The following is a 19,472-nucleotide window of genomic DNA, read 5'->3' on the forward strand; positions in this document are numbered from 1 at the left end:
ATTCCAGCACATCTGGAATCTGAATTTCCTCTTCCCAGGGCGCCAAGGAGCGGCACAGCTTGGTTCGCACCTGTTTGGTCCTCCAATATGCCCTCTGTCCATGACTCGATCCCCCATTGGACTTTCCCCTTTGCATTTTACAGAAAAACTCAGATGAGATGGGCCTTCCCCTCCCGCAGGAAAACGGCGAGTTTCCATGTTTGTGAAACGTCTAAGGGGTGACCTGGAAAGGAGAGACCCTTCCTCTTACAACACGACCCCGGCCAGCTGCCAGGCAGCTTCAACTGGTCTCCCTCGCCACGCTTAGGGAGCGCCCTTTTCAGCACCACCAGCGCGCGGACAGCTCTTCTCGGCCCCGCCTGCGTCCGCCGGCCCTCGGCGTGGCGGGCATTGGCTGAAGCCGCTTTCACTAACGTTCGGGCTCCCGCCGTGGGCTGGCTCTTGTGAAGGCCAAGGGGGAGGAGGAGTCACAGGCTGACTACTCGAGGGACTCGCAGACCCACTGACTGGCGGTGGCCTCCCTGCCTGCAGTCCCCGAGCCCCGGCGGAGTCAGTCAGTCCCTGCTCTCGCTCCACCCCCTGGGTTAGCCCCGCCCCTATCCAGACCCCGCCCCTCCTTTTCGCATTGCGGGGCTGCGGGAGGTTGGCACAGTGCCCCCTGCGCCCCACGTGGCGCCAGGTCCGGGCTGTGGGGGGCAGGGAGGCAAATCCAGAGCTGAGTTACCCCTCCCCCAGAGCTGAGTCGCGTTGCCACTGGGAGGGGTCGGAGGTAGCTAAGCTGGGAGGGCTGCGGGAAGGAGTGACGTCAGGGTGAGTGGGAGCCTAGGAAGGAGCGAGTAGGAGAGAGGGAACGAGAGAGAGGCAAGACCAGCGGGTCGGGTCGAGTGAGGAGCGAGGGCAAGAAGGAGAGAAGAGGGAGGAAGGAGAGAGAGAGGCCACCACGGAGGAAGACAGGCTGCGGGGTCCTGGGCTGCAGGTCCAGGCGGGGTAGGAACGGCTGGCTGTCCGGGGAAGCTAGAAGGGAAAGGGAGGGCGAGCTAAAGAAGGAGCGGGGGTGGAGGAAGAAGAAAAAAGGGGAGAGTGGAAGACTGAGGGTGGAGAAAGGCAGAGGGAGAGGAGACTGCCCGAGGAGAAGGAAGAGAGAGGGAGAGAAGGGCGATAGAGGAGAAGGAAGGAGAGCGATAGAGGGAGGGGAGACAACTGAATGGAGGAAGGAGAGGTAAGAGGAGAGGGGAGAGCGAGCTAGGAGGCTCCTAGCACCTGAAGGAGGGGAGAGAGAGGTGCAAAGTAGAGAGGAGACATCAGAGAGGCCCACGAACCAGGAAAGGGCATGTGGAAGGGAAACTGCCCAGCGGGGGACCAGGAAGCAGCCATTGAGGGGCCAGGTGGAGAGCTGGGGGGACCAGGAAACTGGGGTCTGGAAGATGCCCCAGGCCTCTTGGCCAGGGCCTCCCTGCCTGTTATGCTTCCATGGCCTCTGCCCCTGGCCTCCTCAGCCCTTACCTTGCTCCTCGGAGCCCTCACTTCCCTGTTCCTCTGGTACTGCTACCGGCTGGGTTCCCAAGACATACAGGCCCTGGGGGCTGGGAGCCAGGCTGGAGGTGTTAGTGGTGGGCCTAGGGGATGCCCTGAGGTTGGCAGACCAGGCCCAAGGAGCCCTGGGGAGCCTGGAGAAGGACCCAGAGCAGAAGGCCTAGTGAGCCGTCGACTTCGGGCCTATGCCAGGCGCTATTCATGGGCTGGCATGGGTAGGGTGAGGCGGGCAGCTCAGGGTGGCCCAGGCCCTGGAGGAGGGCCTGGTGTCCTGGGCATTCAGCGCCCAGGCCTGTTTTTTCTACCAGACCTGCCTTCAGCCCCCTTTGTGCCACGGGATGCCCAACGGCATGATGTGGAACTCTTAGAAAGCAGCTTCCCTGCCATTTTGCGGGACTTTGGGGCTGTGAGCTGGGACTTCTCAGGGACTACCCCTCTGCCTCGGGGCTGGTCCCCACCCCTAGCCCCTGGGTGCTACCAGCTCCTGCTGTACCAAGCAGGCCGGTGCCAACCCAGCAACTGCCGACGGTGCCCGGGAGCCTATAGGGCACTGAGAGGGCTGCGGAGCTTTATGAGTGCCAACACCTTCGGCAATGCTGGCTTTTCTGTCCTTCTACCTGGGGCCCGGCTCGAGGGCCGCTGTGGGCCCACCAACGCTCGGGTTAGATGCCATCTGGGTAAGTAAATCCTGCCTTTAGACAACTTCCTTGCTTCTACAATGCCTCATCCAGACCCGCTTCTCAGCTGATGAACCTTTCTGTTATGAATTTTCCTCATGCCTTTCTTCTCAGAATCTTCCATAACTCATTATTGCCCACAGGGCACTTTACCACTGAACCACATTCCCAGTCCTTTTTTTTTTTTTTGTATTTTATTTTGATATAGGGCCTTGTTAAACTGTTTAAGTTGCTGAGGTTGGCTTTGAACTTGCCATCCTCCAGCCTCAGCCTCCCCAGCTGCTGGGATTACAGGCATGCACTATGGTGCCCAGCCACAGTAGCATTTTCTGAGTTTCACTTCTCTGCAAACCATCTTCATAACCTCTACCATAGTTATTTAACCCCAGTATGATGTTTCTTCACATTGACTCTCCTCCCACCTTTGGTTTTAATTATTTAATGAAAAGCAATCTTTATAGAGTTATAAGTGATCATCAGTGTTTCTTACTCTACATAGAAAGTACTTATAAAATTTAAATTAAAAAAAAAAGAGGGCTGGGGTTGTGGCTCAGAGGTAGAGCGCTCACCTACCATGTGGGAGGCACCAGGTTCAATACTCAGTACCACATAAAAATATTGTGCCCACCTATAATTAAAATATAAATAAAGAAAAAAGAAAGTCTTAAACATTTTAGTTAAATACTCAGGTCACTCCAAGCCTGGGGCCTCTATTTTCTTCATCGAAAAGGTATCAGTATTAGTGAGGTGTTAAAGTTCCAGTAGCACCAACCTGATATTTTTTTAAATATATTTTTTGTAGTTGTAGATGGATATAATACCTTTTTTAATATTTATTTTTTTTTTTTAGTTTTCAGCGGACACAACATCTTTGTATGTGGTGCTGAAGATCAAACCCGGGACGCATGCATGCCAGGCGAGCGCGCTACCGCTTGAGCCACATCCCCAGCCCAATACCTTTATTTTATTTTTTTATCTGTATATGGTGCTGAGGATCAAACCCAGGGCCTCACACGTGCTAGGCAAGTGCTCTACCACGGAGCCACAAGCCTCTTGAGATTTTCTTTTTGATGTTTTGAAGATTGAAAGAAAATGGAAATCAACTTTCTGATTGTTACTCTATGCCATGACTTTGTTTCACCCAAAAGCATCTCCTTACAGCCAGTTGGATGTGTCCTATACTTTGGGGGCAGGCTGGCCTCAGGACTAAGTCCAGATCCTTCCTCTCCTTCCTCCCACCATACTGTAAATCATGAAGGCTTTCTGGCTGATTCAGGCAGATATCACATACTGTTGAACTTCTAACCTAGAAAGCCTTCCTCCTTATCATTGCCTAGAAGACTCCTACCCAGACTTTGGGAGTATTTTCAAATCCTGGGCCTCCTCTGGGATGCGTGCCTATTGTCCATCATTTAAGTAGGTCTCATTTTTTCCACCATGCCCAACTGTATGATCCTTGGGCCAGGATGGACTCCTTAGTTGTATCTTGTGAGGAGACTGTGCCTGCAGATAGTGGGTTCTTGAGGTGAATTGTCAGGAAACCAAGAAGGAGATGCCATTTGCTTCAGGAAGCTTTCTTTATTCTCTAAAGATGACAGATTATGCTTCCCACAGAAGCACTTCCATGATCTCCTAGCACTTCTTCCATCCATTGCTTTGTTGATTATACTCCAGTCACCAACCAGAGAGCAAGGAGGGACCACCACAGAACCTGGCCTTTAGATCTGCTGATTGAGCAGAGTGGGCGCCTTGGGCAGAAGCAGGGGAGTTAAATGCCTGGTCTGTTCCCACAGGTGTGAAGATCCCCTCTGGCTGTGAGCTGGTGGTTGGGGGTGAGCCCCAGTGCTGGGCTGAGGGGCACTGCCTCCTGGTGGATGACTCCTTCCTGTACACAGTGGCTCATAATGGTAATGGGGCCTCTTCTCTGCTGAGGGTGGGGGTGAGGATGAAGAGTGAAGGAGACTTAGAGGGCTGCAGAATCAGGCCCAGCTGAGTTCCTGTCCCAGCACCACTAATTCTCAACTGCATGATCTTGAGTGAGTCACATAACTCCAATCACCTGTGTGGCAACTGCCCCCTCCTTTTTTTCTCTCTTGGTACAGGGGATAAAATCCAGGGGCACTCTACCATTACTTCCTTAAAAATTTGAGACAGGGTCTCACTAAGTTGTGGAGGCTGACCTTCAAATTGTGATCCTCCCTCAGTCTCCCAAATTGCTGGGATTATAAACTGCCTTTTTATTTTTTAATAAAGCAATCACAGGTTAAATAAGTTAACGGAGGTGCATACAAAATAGCTCACAGCACAGGACTTCAGGTTTGGATCACCTGGGCTTCTCTCCCTCTACATTTTGGGGTCAGATATTAGGAAAATCACTTAAGCTTATTATACCTTAGTTGCTTTGTATAACCATGGAGCTACCTCGTAATTTGTTTTGGTGATTAAGAGTTCACACATATAAAGGGCTAGAACAGGGGTTGGCACTTATATACTCTTTTGAGTCTCTAGTGAGTGCTTCATGTCAGCTGCTGTTCTGTTTCTATCCTCATGTGCCCTAGGTTCCCCTGAAGATGGGCCTAGAGTAGTCTTCATTGTGGACCTCTGGCACCCCAACGTGGCTGGGGCTGAACGTCAGGCCCTCGACTTTGTCTTCGCACCAGACCCTTGAAGGAAGGTGTTCCCTTCAGACACCTGGCTGGAGATGCTTTAGTGGCAGCCAGGACCACCTCCTCTGCGAGGGTTGGGAGGGGGCTGTGGATGGCCAGTAAGTGCTGAAATATAAATTTTGAACCCTTTCCTAACTCCTGTGTACTTCCTTCCCAGCTACCAGCCTCAGGGAGGGCTTGGGGCGGAACTCCTGCCTTCTGCCATACAACTAGCCAGGCATCACCTAACACAAGCCTTCTCCCCATTCCTCTCCCTGGGTGAACCAGCAGCAGGCTTTCAACTCAACTTTATTCCAATAATTTAATATAAAATTAAAATAATAAATAATATGAAACAGATCAAGAAGATAGCCAAGCTGGCAACAGCCCAGGCCAGCCTAGTACAAAGTTAAGGAGGTAGGGAAAATGGTGGGGAGGGAGGGAGGGAGGGAGGGAAGCAGAGTACCTTGCACAATGGTGGGAGGTGGCTCAGAACATGGCGGATGTTGCTAAGGAATGGCTCAACACTTAGGTGTGTACACTGTACTAAAAAAAGAAAAAGGGGATTCTAAGTCCTTCTAAACCATCTGGCGAAGGAAAGATCGAAGGACAAGAATGGGGAGGAGGGGCCTTCTGAAGGGCTCTGCCTGAGGGGAAGGGCTGGAATGTACAACTGTTAGCAGTGAGTGAACATGAACGGAAAATGGCACAAGTGAACTGTACCATGCAACGAAGGGACAGAAGACCCACGACTTGGCCAGCAGAGCCGGGGCAAAGGTCTGGGGATGGGAGAAAAACAAGAGGTATGGATGGTTCCCAGGAGGAAGGAAGGGCAAGGGTCAAATGCCAGGGGAAGGGTCAAAAGTCAGTCCTTGAAAACAATCTGTTGGCCATGAGGACGCTCATCGTGGGTGATGTGGCGCCTGACGTGGATCCTGCGGACACGGTGCTCCCGGTTCTCTTCATCTTCCCCTCGGCCGGCCCCACCACCTCCAGATGCACCCCCTGTGGCCTCAAGGAGGGCTGGGTCTGGGTCCCGTGGAGTCTCATAGATGAGGATATTCAGGGTCTCCTCGAAGATCCGGGCCTCTGGGAATTCCACCTGCAAAAGGCCATCAATCTCCCCACTCCTACCCTCTGGTCCAGTCCCATAGTCCCTGTCCCCCACAGCTCCTGCACCCATGTGCCCCCCAGCCTCTGCAGTCAGGTTCTCAGGCGTGGACTGTCCCCTTTTACCTGGCAAACTCATACTCCAAGCTCTGAAGCCTAATGAGGGACTGCACTACACTAGGTACTGTTATAGGAATGGGGAATGACAGCGAACAGAACACAAAAGTGCCTGCCCTCGGCATGTCTCCATTCTAGGAGGAGGACTCAGATATACACTCAAAACATAACCTAAGTCAGATGACGACAAATATTATGCAAAAACACATCAAGAAAAGGGAAGGAGCTTGGCCATGGCCAGTGTGACATCTTTCAAGAGGGAGTTTAGGGATATCACTGGAGGGTATATCTAACCAAAGCAGGGGAGGGAGGCAGACCAGGGATAGCTAGAGAAAGCAGGCTGGGGAGTGGCAATGGCACCCAGGTCAGTGGTATGCCTAGTGGATTATTCAAAGATCAACAGGAGGCCAATGCCATTGAGGCAGAGTGATGAACGAAGTACACAGAAACAAAGTCAAGTTGTTGGGGTACTCCACTCGTGTGGCCTTGGAAGGATATAATGTATGTAGCTCTGAACAAGTTGTATTCTAATTATTGGTTTATCTTCCTTTCTTCCCAATTGCAGAAGAAACCTTCAAGGAGCCAAGTCATTCATTCACTCATGCATTCCATCAATGTTTCCTACCTGTGTGACAAGGGCCAGGCTAGTGTTGGGGAGACAGGAAAAAAAAAGGCAAAGAATTGCCTGGCCACTGAAGCAGCCACCATTTCCACACCCATACACTATCATAAATGCTATCTCCAGCTAAGAAGGGAGTGTGACCAACTTTGAGATGGTTGGACTCAAAGTTCATGAGCAAAGGTGTCCCAAGGAAAATGATGCTTGGCTTGGGTCTTAATGGTTAGGTACAGGTTCATTAAGTGGAAAGGGACAGGGAAAAAAAAATTCCAAAAAGAATGTGTGCAGAGGTGGGAGGTGTGAAGTGGCTTTGGGGAGTACCCAGGGTATAGCCTCATATTAAGTTCAGAAGAAACAGGTGAAGAAGGGCTTGCTCATTACTCAGCTTATCCTCCTCTGCGGTTCCGAGTCTGGGCAGTGTTTAGTGCAGAGCAGGTGCTTGAGAAACATTTGCTGATGATTGTCATGTTCATGACTCAGAATCTACAAACTCAGATGTGTTCCAAGAGACCATGTGGTCCTTAGGTTTTAAGAAACTTTTGTGGATAATAGATTCTTCTGAAATAATAAAGACAACCATGGACTTTCTAGACAGAAAAATGTACACACCTCCAAACCTGCAAACTATTGCCGGGGATGCAGAGGTTAAGAACCCTGCTCTATGAGATGCCCCGAGTTCAGTTCTCAGCACAGAAGACAACCCTGCTCTAAACCAACACCCTCATTTTACAGGGAGAGAAAGTGACCACTGAAGTAAGATGACCTGCCCAAGTTAAACAGCCAAGGCCCCAGAACTCTGGCCCCTGACTCCAACTGAAGGACTCTCCCTGCCCCATCAGCTAAGCTGCCTCTGTCCAGGGTCCTGGTTCTACCCACCCTCATGCCTCCCTGACCAGTCCTGGAACCCCTCTGACCTTGGTTTGCTTCTTCTCCGTGGCATAGACAATGGAGGTGCAACACACCTCGGCGATTTTGCGACCCTGCCCGTAGAAAGACCAGCAGCAGATCTCATCCCCCAGGACATCCTTGAGGAAGAGCAGTCGCCCGTGGAAGCGCAGGGCCAATTTGTCAAATAGTTCGATGTTCTTAAGTAGGTTGTCATCTGAAGTGCTGAGGACCAGGTTGGGAGGGGGGGTGCAGCAAGGCCTCAGCATGACTGGCTTCCCCTTCCTGCTCCGCCCCCCCCTCCTGAAGGCACTCTGGTTCTGCCCTGCAGGATCTTCCAGCCAAACAGGCCTCAAAAGGGAAATAGCATTTGCTGGGTAAATCCCAGCAAGCATAGCCATTCAGCTCCCCATGTAGGCTTTTGAGCCAGGCTGCTTCACCAAGCTGCCACATCAGGCACCCCAGCTCTGCCACTTTTTAACTGACTGACACTAGGCAAGTTACTTAACACCTCTTGGTGCCTCAATCTCCTCATCTGTCAATGGAGTTCACAACACCTACCTCAAAACAGTGGAAGAGTTGTCTAAGTTAACAGAGCACTTAGAGAAATCTGGTTTGAAAATCAGCACTTAGTCCATGACAGCCATCATGTAGTCCTCAGCTAAACCTCTGTGTACTGAGGATACAACTGAAGCTCTGAATGGGGGATGATCTGCTCAAAGTACCCAGTGGGCAAGTGGCAGAGCTGGAATGTGCACTGAGGCAGGTGTCCTTATTGCCCCTGTGTGGCCATAGCCTTCCCTTTGGACCCGCAGCAGAGCTGTGCACCCCAGGGTTTTGCCTGGTTTGCATGTGAACACACACACCCTGCCCCACCACAGCAGTCACCTGGTATAGGAGTACTTGTTGTTACTGCGGTTGTGCAGGAGCTTCACCACGGGCTGTTGGGGGAGAGGAGGAGAAGGATGGGATCAGGCTGCAGGGAGAGGCCCTAAGCCTCCACCCCACAGAGCTCAGGGGCCTCACCTTAGAGGTGCTGGCCAGGAGCTGCTGCTCCTCCCGGGGAGATGTCACCGTGGGGATGAGGCACAGCGGGCACAGGTTCTCCCTTTTTTGCTGGGGAAGAAGTGGAAGGTGGTTAACAATATAACCAGAGGTCATTCGCTCCTTCACTTAAAGGCCTTCAAAAGCTGCTTGTGCGGGCTGGGGATATAGTTCAGTTGATAGAGCCTTGCATGTGCTAGGCCCTGTGTTCAATCCCCAGCACCAAAAATAGATAGACAACAGATAGATAAATAAATAAATGCTGCTTGTGGCCCTAGGCAGGAGAAAAATCCAGACTCAGTGTCCACCAGGCTGTGCAGGATCCCATCTCTGCTGGCTCTGCTGCCTGCCTTGCTCCTTCATGCTTCCAGCTGTGTCCATCCTGGCCCTGGGTTTCCACTCTGCTGCCTGCACTGTTGGCTGCTTTATACTATTCAGATCTTGGCTCAAAGGTGCCTCTTCACAGTGCCAGCCCTGCTCACTAAGGGCCCTGGCTAAAGCAGCCTCCTGTTTGCTTAACCACTGAGCCACATCCCTAGTGCTTTGTATCATTTGAGACAGAGTCTTGATAAGTTGCTTTAGGGACTAAGTTGCTAGGCTGGCCTTAAACTTGTAATCCTGCCTCAGCATCCTGAGTCACAGGGACTAGAGGCGTGCGCCATGGTGCTCAGCCAATTTCCCTATTTTTTCCCCTAAGGCTTCTTCAAAATTAATATGAAAGGCTGGTGTAGTAGCATATGCTGTAGCCCCAGTAACTTGGGAGACTGAGGCAGGAGACCAGGAGTTCAAGACCAGCCTGGGCAACGTGACAAGACCCCACCTCAAAATAAGTAAGTGAATTAATAAATAAAACAAAATGTAAATGGAATAAAAGTCTAAAACTAGAGTCAAATTTTTTTCAGGGAGTGGGGGGAAGTACTGGGGATCGAACCCAGAGCACTTTATCACTAAATACCCTTCCCCTTTTATTTTTTGAGACTGGTCATTGCTAAATTGCTAAGGTTGGCCTTGAAATTGTGATCCTCCTTTCTCAGCTCCCAAATTGCTGGGATTAAAGCATGTACCATGTCACCTGCCTCAGGGTTAGTTTTTTAAAAGAGCAGTTCTGGCTCAGAAGTAAAAAACAAATGGGACACAATAGACTGCTCAGAAACAGACTGGTGTGTATGAGAACTGATATTTGAAAAAGGACACCACAGATGAGCGGGGGTAAGTATGGAGAGTACGTTAGTTACTTATTGCTGAACAAACTGCCCACGAACTTAGCAGCCTCAATTAACAAATGTATTCATTATTTCAGTTTGCATAAGTCAGGAATTCAGAAGTGGCTTCATCAGACCATTCTGGCATGAGTTCTCTCACATGGTTGTGATCAGAAGGAGATACTGGCATCTGAAGAGGATTCCCTCTAGAGGATCCATTTCTGAGGAAGCTTTCTTGTATGGCTGGTAACAGTTGTTGGCAGGAAACACCCAACTCCTGCCTTATGGACCTCTCTACTGGTGTGCTTGAGAATCCTCATGACATAGAATCTGGCTTCCCCAGAGCAAATAATCCAAGCAAGAGCAAGGTGGAAGCCTCATTGACCTCTGATACAGATTCATGAGCCCTACTCAAGGTGCAAGGAGGTGACACAAGGAATGACTACTTGAGGATAAGAATCACTGGGGCTGCCCTGGAGGTTGGCTGCAAAGCCCACCCTCTGATGATTCACATGCAAAACCCATTTGCCCCTTCCCAACATCCCTCAAAGTCTCATCCCATTACAGCATCAACTCAAAGTATAGAATGCTGACATCTCAATCAGGTCTGGGTAGGGATGAGGCTACTTGGGTATAATTCCCTAAATATAGCTCCTGAAGGACTTTCCCTAAAGACTTGGGAATAAGAAATAAATTGTCTCCTCCACATACTCAATATGCAATGGCCAAACAGGCACAAGATGACCATGGGGGACACTCTTGTTCAAAAGGGGGCAGGGGAAACAGAAGGCACAGAGAGATTCCTGGTCCTAGAGATTCTGTGATTCCTTTGGACATAGGCTAGGAATTCTTTAATGCCTACCCTTGTTCAGAAACAATTCTCCAGGCTCCTATGCTGAGTCAGCCTTCCTTTTCCATGAAAGATGTTTGCAGCTCCATAGTTTCCTCAGCCTACTTCCTGCCTGTGGAAGTTTGGGAGTCCAAAGCCTCTTCTTTTGCTGTCTCTGTCCCTTTTGATCCAAGCTAGTAGTGTTTCTGTCAATATAATTATCTTTAATACTTATCATCTTATAAGTCTTGGGGTTTGCTTCCCAAGAAAAAAGCCATACTCACAAATCTGTAAGACATGCCCTTCTCTACTTTAGGCTTGGGCTGACTCCTGAGGGACAACACCCTAAGCACTTCTTAGAAGTGCTATTATTTATCAAATGATTCTCCGAGGCATCTTCTTGGATATTTCTGAGAACTTTAGAGTCAAAGGACTTTATAATCCCATTCCTGGTTCATCTTTAGACCATGTTTTCCTGAGAACACCCTGTTTTTAATCTTTGCCTGGCAGTTTAACTTGAACATATTTATTATTTGGAAGGCTGGGAATTTCTAAATCGAACAATTTATGGCTTTTTTTTTTTGTTCCACTGCTTTTTCTTTAGGTTTTCTCTCCTCTTCTGTTTTACCATAAGCAATAAGAAACTAGGTGGTACCTTTAGCATTCTATCTGGGAACCTCCGTAACTAGATAACCAAGTTCTCTAGGTATATTTTCTACTTTCTAAATTACCAGAGACAAGGTTGCTAAGCTTTCTGGGAGTATATAACTAGTACATAACTTTCCAAGAACATTTTCCTAACTGTTAAGCCCTCACTGCTGCCGTCTCACCGTCATCAATCTTCTATTAACAAACTCTTCAAAACTCTTTAGGTTTTTACTAACATTATCCTCAGTCCTTTGAATTCCTCCCTACTTCTTAGTTCTAAAGCTACTTCCACATTTGAAGTTTTTCTTATAGCAGATGCCCCACTCCAGGAACCAAAATCTGTATCTCTTGCTGGGTAACAAATTACTACAAATTTAGCGGCTTAAAATAAACATTTATTAATCCTTACACCTTCTATGAATCAGGAATTTAAGATTGGCCTAGGTGGGTGGTCCTGGCTCAGGGTCTTTTATGAAGTTATAGTTTAGATGTTGGCTAGGGTATGTCATCTGAAGATTTGACCAGGCCTGGAGTATATGCTTCCGAGATAGTTCATCCAGATGGCTGAAGGTTTGTGCTGGTGGTTGGCAAGAAGCGTCAGTTCCTTACCAAATGGAGCTCCTGAAGGCTGCTTGAGTGTCGTCACAAAATGTCTGGCTCCCAGAATAAATGATCCAAGAGAGGCGCAGAAGAAGTAGTAATGCCTTTTATGTCCTAGCTTCAAAAGTCACACCATATCCCTTCAACAATCTATTTGGTACATGTTAGCCCTACTTAGTATGGGAAAGGAAAACTAGCTTACTCTATGGAGGATTAAAAAAAAAAGAGAGTCACATCCCTTCATAATTCACATTTTAAAAACTGAGTACACTACCAAGAGTAAAAGGTCCATATATGAAACTATAAAAACAGAATTACAAAGCTAATAAAAAATGTAGAACAGGAAAAACTTCTTATATCTTAAATAAGTAAAATATACTACTAAGCAAAAAAAAAAAAAAAAAAGATAATTTGTCTACATTAATGTCAAGAATGTCTCAGTTGACAATGGAAGACAACTTGGTAAGTAATCCCCATGGAATAATGTTGAAGAAATGATAGAATTATAACTATTCTACAACCATAATAAAATTATTGATTCAGGCAAGGTTTATCAATTGGTCTACTGTTGATAGGTAATTGCTACCTGTAATGCCCAAATAATATCATACAGATGGCTTCACAGTTGGCAACAAGGAAAGTAAACATAATAAAAGAATCAAACCAATACCCAAATCCAGGGACCAATTATGAGCAACATTAATAAGGGCTCATATTAGCAATGTTATGGATCTTTTGATGTAGCCAAATATGAAATATATAACATACCTATAAGGTATTCTAACCAAAATGCTTAGTATCAAGCCTTAAAATTTATGGTTCAATTTACAGGAAATTCAAGACAGGGCTGGGTAACACAACAATGATATCAGGAGAAAATAATCAGGCAGGTTTGATAAGCAGGTCCATTGTATAGGACAACTGGCAGTCTCTAGAAAGTCAGCATCATGAGAAAAAAGGACTGTTTTGGATTGGACAAGACTTACAGAACATGATAACCAGATGCAATATGAGGACCTAGACTGGATTCTGGTTTGGATGAACCAGGTATAAAAACATTTCTGGAACAACTGGAGAAACTGGAATATGCCCTGGATGTTACATAAAAACTTTATTGATACAGAAAGATGGCAATTATTAATAATTTTAAAAAGCAGATTATAAAACAGTACACACAGCACAATCTTATTGTGGCAGAGACACACATTTTGCATGCACACAACACATACCCAAAAGACCTGGAAAAAAACTGTTGCTCATATTTTTTTGGTTATCTGTGTTTACTAAAGTTCTGCAATTGATATTATAAATACTGCTTTAAATATAATGAGTGGTTATTTGTAATTAAAAAAAAATCAATACCAGATACTACAGACAGGTGACATTCTAAGAGAAAATACTAACAATATCTAAAATTGACTACAAATTATTATCTAGATGGGGTTTCTTATGTAAATCTCAAAACCTGGAAAAGAATTTGTGTTATTTTCTGAATCCTCTCAAGCATGATAGAAAAATAGTACTATCCTAGATGCTTAGAAGAAAAGTTCATTTATAGCATGCCTTAGAGCATGTGTAATACATGCCATTACATAATAGGGCTTAATTTTCCCTAGGAACTAAACTAAAATATGCAAGGATCTCCTGCTAAGCAACAAGAGAAAGACAGGAGACTCGCTAGAAAATTTGGTAAAGAATATGAATAAGCAATTTACAGAAGAGTGACACCAAAAAAGCTAGTGAGTATGTATATGAAAGGATGCTCAATCTCATTAGTAATCAAGAGGCATGCAAAGTGGAATGAGATCACTCTATATCCATCAGACTGGCAAAATTAGAAAGGAGGATGCCACGTGTTGAGAATTTGAACAAATGGGATTTCTTATGCACTGAAGATCATGAGAATAAAGCACTAGAACCATTTGGGAGAGCAATCTGACAATATTTACTGAAATTCAGATTGCATATGTTCCATGTCCCAGTAATTCTTTCAGCTACAATCACAAGAAACTATGGCACAGGAGCAAAAGGGGACATGTACAAGGATACTCACAGTGGCACTATTTGTGGGGACAATCTAGGTCTCCAACCTCAGGGGAATGTATAAATAAAAGATAGCAAGCGAACACCACAGATTCCTGTGCAGCTGTTAGAAGCAAAGAACTAGATGTACATGCAACAGTATGAATAGATTTAAAAAAACAAGTGTTGAATGAAAAACTATGAAACAACACAAACCACTACTCAATGCCACTTATGAAAATTTAAAATGTATGTACCAATAATGCTTTAGCTTTTCCAGGGAACAAATATAATCCAAGCGTATGTTATCAAAACATCAGAAATGGATGGATACTCCTGAGGAAAAGGAAAGTGAGTAGGTGATTGGGAATGATGAGGAAAAACTAAAAAGAGAAAAGATTTGCAGAGACCAATGATGACTGTGTGCCATACCCTGAGGAGTGTGCTGAGCTGTAGGGGGTGGAGCTGAGAGGGGTCCTCAGAAAACCTAGAAAGGAGTCAGATGGAGCATGAAGGAAAAGCATTTGGGAGTCAGAAAACCCGGGGGTGAATCTGAGCTCTGCTGCTTACTGGCTCATTGACCTTGGTTGCTCATTGACCTCATGTTTCTCTTATGTCAACCAAGGGTACAAAATCTACACACAACCAGATAGCAAAATCCTTCCCAATGCATAGTAGATATACAATAACATTAGCTCAGTTTAAAATTATACAGCAGGAATGTATTTCTAAGATCTAGTTTAATGTTTTTTCAATTGCCAAGTGGTAACTCATTAATGGGTCATGAAATAAGTTTAATGTGTCTCAAACTGTATTAAAGAAGAAAGAAGGAATAAGGAAGAAGAAAGGAAGGAAGAAAGGAAAGAAACAATATATCCAAGTACATTTCACTAAAAGTATCCTTTCATAACACTCTTATTTCAGTTACATGAATGAGTATATAAAGTATTTTTTTTCCCCCTATGGGCTACAGTCAAAAAGTTTGAAAACCATGGATATCATTCAAAGAGATTTTATACCTTTGAATTTCAAGAAGCAGTAAATATTCCCTGAGATAAGAGAAAGTTATTCACTACTTTTTAATCTATAAAGGGCATAAAAGAGAAACTCTTATAATCTCCTGTTATTATTATATCATAAAAGATAAGACATTTTAACATTGTTAAAACTAAACAGAATAAAAGGCTTTATATAAAACTCATTACACTGTACTTATTTTTCCTGACTATCTTTTGGGACACAGAGACAGAGTACCAGCAGTAGGAACTGACTTGCTCAAGGTTGCTCAATTAGCCGCGGCAGAGGTGACAAGGACCCCTCTGGGTCCTGACTGTGCTTTCCAAGCCCTGTTCTCAGATTCCTAAGGGATCCACAGAAATGGAGCCCAGTAGATGCAGCTCTGTAGCTTCGGTGAGATTTAATTTGACAAAAGAATTTCACTCAAACAAAAACAAACCCTAGGGAGATAGGAGACATGGGAAAATGCTGCCTCCCAGGATAGGACCAGATCATGGAGGTTATTATATTCCAATTTAAATTTTTATATGTTTTCCCCAGTGGCACAGAACTTCTGAGCAAGGAGGAAAATAGATGGGGATTGTGTTCAAGGATAAATTACTTACGTGGTTAAATAGCTGGATTGTCTGGGAAGGACCAGCAAGAAGTAGAAAGCAAGTATTTATCATTGCAACAGTCCTGCCATGAGGTGGTGAGGGGACTGTGCTTGAGGAAACAGGGATGAAGAGGATCACACCCCCATATTCTCTGGGGTTATTGCCAGCCAGAGCCAGGCTCTCCAGGGCAGACCCTATATCTCCATTTTCCTGCCTAACAGCCAAATGCCTGGGCAACTCTGAGAGGCACATGGACATAGGAACTGAGGAGTAGGGGAAGACCCTCACCTGTAGTGCCAGCTGGCAGTCCTCAATCAGGCCTTGTACCAGGTAGTAGCGGGCTTCTCCTAGTAACTCTCCCAGTTCTCTGGTACTCTCAGGAAGTGGCACAGACCCATCCCGCAGGTAGTTGAGGATGGTACCAAAGTGGCGGCCGCTCCGGTCAATCAACACCCAACCTAGTGGGGTGGGCAGACACAGGAAAAAGGATGGCTTTGCTGGGGTCCCTAGAGCTAACAAATCTTTCTGAAGGCTTTCATCATGACAAAGTTCTCATTTTATCAATAACCCCTGGTGTTGATTCTGACCATTTTATTTAATTAAAATACCTACCCCTACCCTCTACTTCCCTTCACTAACATTTTAAACTTTAAATTATTCATAGGACTTATTAACTGTGATTATATACATACATTTTATTGTTTACTTGCTTATTGGACTCTTCCAACCCCCTCCCCAAAAAGTAAACTCCAGGGGCTGGGATTGTGGCTCAGCTGTGGAACGCTTGCCTAGCACAGGTGTGGCCCGGTTGGATCCTCAGCACCACATAAAAATAAAGGCATTGTGTTGTGTCCATCTACACCTAAAAAATAAATATTAAAAAAAAAGCAAACTCCATAAGACTGATCTTGTCAGATTCCTTTACCAAAGGGTCTCCAGGAGTAACTGGTACTTTGCAAATACTTACTGAATAAATGAATTCTTCACTTTTAGTAGTTAAAGGCTGAACTCCTCCCAAATTTTTATTTTCCTGCAAACTTCAAGGTTCTACTAAGGGCATATGGGTCTCAAACTTAAATGCAACACTCCAAGAAGATAAAGTTCACATGCCAAGACTGTCCACCCTACACTCTGCTGTCCTGGACAAACTCAAAGCAGCTTTCTCCTTCTACAGTGCATTTACAGATGACTCCTCCGTGTACAGGAACTTGCGTTAGGGGAACAGAGAGGCGGCCAAGATCTCCCACTTCTCCAGGCTGGCTGTTAGCAGTTCGGGAGAAGAGAAGGGAACAAAACACTAAGCAAGTTGGAAGAAACTGATGGAGGTTGCCTGAAGGGGTACTGCTGGCAGATGGTTGGTCCCCAAGTCTTTTGAGGGATGAAGGGTAGAAGAACCGATAACAATGACTAGGAAGGGACATGTTGAATCACTGACCACAGCGCCTGGCAGGGTTAGGGATTCTATAAAAGTTGGTTATTGCTAGGGATAAAGGACTGGGGCAGGAGGAATATTTTGAATGAGCAAAGAGAAATACGACGGGAAGCGGGGACTGGAGGGAGATGAGAACGAACTGACTGGACTACAGTGAAGCTAGAGAACGGACATGACGAGATTTGGCCATGAAAACTGGAGGAAAGGGATTTGGGAATCTGGGGGATGGCGGGGGGCACGTGAAAGGGTGGCGCGCATACCTCCGGCGTCTGTGAGCACCTCCACGCGGCCGCTGAACATGGCCTTGAGCATGGTGTCCTGTCCCGTGAGGGTGCGCAGCGTGGTGTAGTGCAGCGAGCCACCCACGTTCAGTTTCACGTACTTGCTGTTCGGGGTCAGGGGCTTCAAACCGTAAGCGGCGGAGCCAGGCTCCAGACCCGAGGGCTTAGGGACTTCTAGAGATGGGGCCTCGGCTGCCGCCGGGCCCGAGGCCTCGGCCGACATGCCAGGTGGCGGTGGCGGAAATCCCAGGCCCTCTCCGCCCGCTGTCTCTAGCTTCTAAAGACCCCGGACCCCCGCCCCCTGGTCGGAGCTCTAGGCAAACACGCCCACTCTAAGCCTCTACCCTGCAACACTGGCCCTCCGCCTCTTCGCGCTCCAGCCACCCGGAAGCCGAGCAGCTGCGCAGGCGCGCATAGGCCCCACCCCCTGGCGCAGGGCGGGGCCACGAGTGCAGAGTCCGCGTAGTTGGGGGCGTTGGCCGGTCACGTGCTGACAGAGGCTGGCCTGGCAGTGCCAGGGGCGCTCTGACCGCGCATCCCGGAGTCTACACGGAGGGGGTGCCTGGCCTCTGCACGCTGTGGATGTTGAAGGCGAATTCCCATGACCCACGATTGGGTCTCTGCTCACTGAAGCCCAGAGTGGGCAGGGCACTGGGCAAGGTTTCCTGCCCCGATGCCTTTGGCCGATTGTGAGAACAGCCAACAGAAATTCAAAGGAAGCTCTCAAAGGAGGCCAAGGGCTGGGAGATCCCAGAGGAGGTAGCAGTGGTACTAGTGCGCCAAGGATGGAAGGTCTGGCTGAGCAGGTGATGCTCTCAATGTTAGCTGAGGAGAAGTAGCTGGGTGGAAATGAGAGGGAAGAGAGCCCAAGCAGAGAGAAGATTAAATACAGTGATCACGCCTGGTGAATTGGAGGAGCAGAGAGAATGTCAGGGGTGGCTGGAGCAACTGAGCAAAGATCTTAGAATCCCAGCTAAAGTCATGAAAGAAAGAAGCAGTAAGATAGGAATCCACTGTAGATAAAGTGGTGAGAAGTATTTTTAAATGACCTGTTTAGAGGCTGATACCTCAGAGGCTTAATGTATAGCAAAGGGTTTTGCTAGAGGGAAATCCACAGTCCTTCCACCGGTTCACTGGGAGATCCTAGGCCAGTCATTTCTCCCTGGGCTTAATTGGTTCTTTTCCCATTTAGCGAGGGATGCAAATTTAAACGTTTTCAGTAGACAAAAGTGGTAACGAGTGAAGTGGGTCAATGATTGGAGAGAAATGGGCATGTTGTAACATGGAGAGCTCATGTTCTGCCAGAAGAGGTTGTCAATTCTGGCTTTTCAAGTGTAATAGTGAAAAAGACAAAAAAAAAAAAAAAAAAAAAAACCCAGCTCCTAACAGCTGAGAGCTGGCTTTCACTCCCCCTCCACAAGCCTTGGTGTTGCTATGAGCTGGCCTGGCACCAAGGGTGAAGCTGTGGTGTTGTCCGGTTGAGCAGAATTTCACAAAACACCAGCATCAGACAAGGTCACATTCTGACTGATAGACCAAGAAAAAGAAAATTTCATAATATGTGTGAACCCAAAACAAAAATATTGTCCAAATCACAAAAATGACCGAACACAACTCCCTCTCTCACAATGTGACTGCTTTTGCTTTACCTAGTATGGTGTTAACTCTGGTTCATTCTTCCCATCTTACAGATAAGAATTATCAAGATAACAAAAAATAATTATCCCTGCTACCTGACAGCATCCAGCTTAATCCCTCCCTTTTTGAACCCACCTATGAAGTCACCTAACATGAGCCCAAATCCTATAATAATTCTCCTCAAAACATGTTCTTGCTGAGATGCCCAGCAAGGGGTACCCCAGTGGTTCCCCAGCATTTGCAGCCTTCCTTGTTCAACTATGGATGCATTCCTGGTAGCCTGTCGCTAGGGGGCGTTGTCAGAAATAGAAGGTTCACCTTAATTCTACTCAAGCCCTCACCACCTTGGACTGGAATCCTCAATTCTAATAATTGTGTGTGAAATACAATTGACTGCACAAGATTTCGGGGAGCCACTCCAAATGCATGCCCCTTTAAGTCTGATGCACCAAGGGGATCTGAAAGATTGCTCAGTAGTGCCATGACTTGTGACTTGGGCTTTTCCCTGGCTTGGATAACAAGGAGTGGCCCCAGGAGTAGGTGGCACCCAGAGGGGTTGAGCTACACTCACCTGTTT

The 19,472-nt window shown here is 46.9% G+C and overlaps 2 protein-coding genes across 3 annotated transcripts; one reads left to right on the forward strand and one right to left on the reverse strand.

Annotated features, from left to right (window-relative positions):
- Nucleotides 1-816: 816 nt before the first annotated feature.
- Asphd1 (aspartate beta-hydroxylase domain containing 1) lies at nt 817-5,011 on the forward strand. Of its 2 annotated transcripts, XM_040278301.2 has the most exons (4): nt 817-2,210; nt 3,061-3,126; nt 4,004-4,117; nt 4,769-5,011. In XM_040278301.2, the coding sequence occupies exons 1-4, from the start codon at nt 1,331-1,333 to the stop codon at nt 4,876-4,878; spliced, it is 1,170 nt and encodes a 389-aa protein (XP_040134235.1). In that variant the 5' UTR covers nt 817-1,330; the 3' UTR covers nt 4,879-5,011. The 2 variants fall into 2 exon arrangements, with proteins under 2 accessions (XP_040134235.1, XP_005323898.1); XM_005323841.5 differs by lacking the exon at nt 3,061-3,126.
- Nucleotides 5,012-5,147: 136 nt separating this feature from the next.
- On the reverse strand, nt 5,148-17,674 carry Kctd13 (potassium channel tetramerization domain containing 13). The gene is made up of 6 exons (XM_005323840.5): nt 17,237-17,674; nt 15,833-16,002; nt 8,613-8,702; nt 8,475-8,527; nt 7,616-7,811; nt 5,148-5,957 (listed from the first exon to the last, which is right to left on the reverse strand). Exons 1-6 carry the CDS (start codon nt 17,478-17,480, stop codon nt 5,721-5,723), a joined length of 990 nt encoding a protein of 329 aa, XP_005323897.1. The 5' UTR covers nt 17,481-17,674; the 3' UTR covers nt 5,148-5,720.
- Between the last annotated feature and the right edge of the window lie 1,798 nt (nt 17,675-19,472).

This window comes from Ictidomys tridecemlineatus, chromosome 10, assembly GCF_052094955.1.
Source record: "Ictidomys tridecemlineatus isolate mIctTri1 chromosome 10, mIctTri1.hap1, whole genome shotgun sequence".
NCBI classification, from domain to species: Eukaryota; Metazoa; Chordata; class Mammalia; order Rodentia; family Sciuridae; genus Ictidomys; species Ictidomys tridecemlineatus.

What these genes read in the sequence shown, in the direction of transcription:
- Asphd1 (XM_040278301.2), top strand. Translation starts at nt 1,331, where the DNA reads ATGTGGAAGGGAAACTGCCCAGCGGGGGACCAGGAAGCAGCCATTGAG. An exon ending in CCGGGACGCATGCATGCCAG is followed by an intron (nt 3,127 to 4,003) that starts GCGAGCGCGCTA and finishes CTGTTCCCACAG; the next exon opens with GTGTGAAGATCCCCTCTGGC. An exon ending in GTACACAGTGGCTCATAATG is followed by an intron (nt 4,118 to 4,768) that starts GTAATGGGGCCT and finishes CATGTGCCCTAG; the next exon opens with GTTCCCCTGAAGATGGGCCT.
- Kctd13 (XM_005323840.5), bottom strand. Translation starts at nt 17,480, where the DNA reads ATGTCGGCCGAGGCCTCGGGCCCGGCGGCAGCCGAGGCCCCATCTCTA. An exon ending in ACTGCCAGCTGGCACTACAG is followed by an intron (nt 8,703 to 15,832) that starts GTGAGGGTCTTC and finishes CTTCTTCCCCAG; the next exon opens with CAAAAAAGGGAGAACCTGTG. An exon ending in AACAAGTACTCCTATACCAG is followed by an intron (nt 7,812 to 8,474) that starts GTGACTGCTGTG and finishes CCTGGTCCTCAG; the next exon opens with CACTTCAGATGACAACCTAC.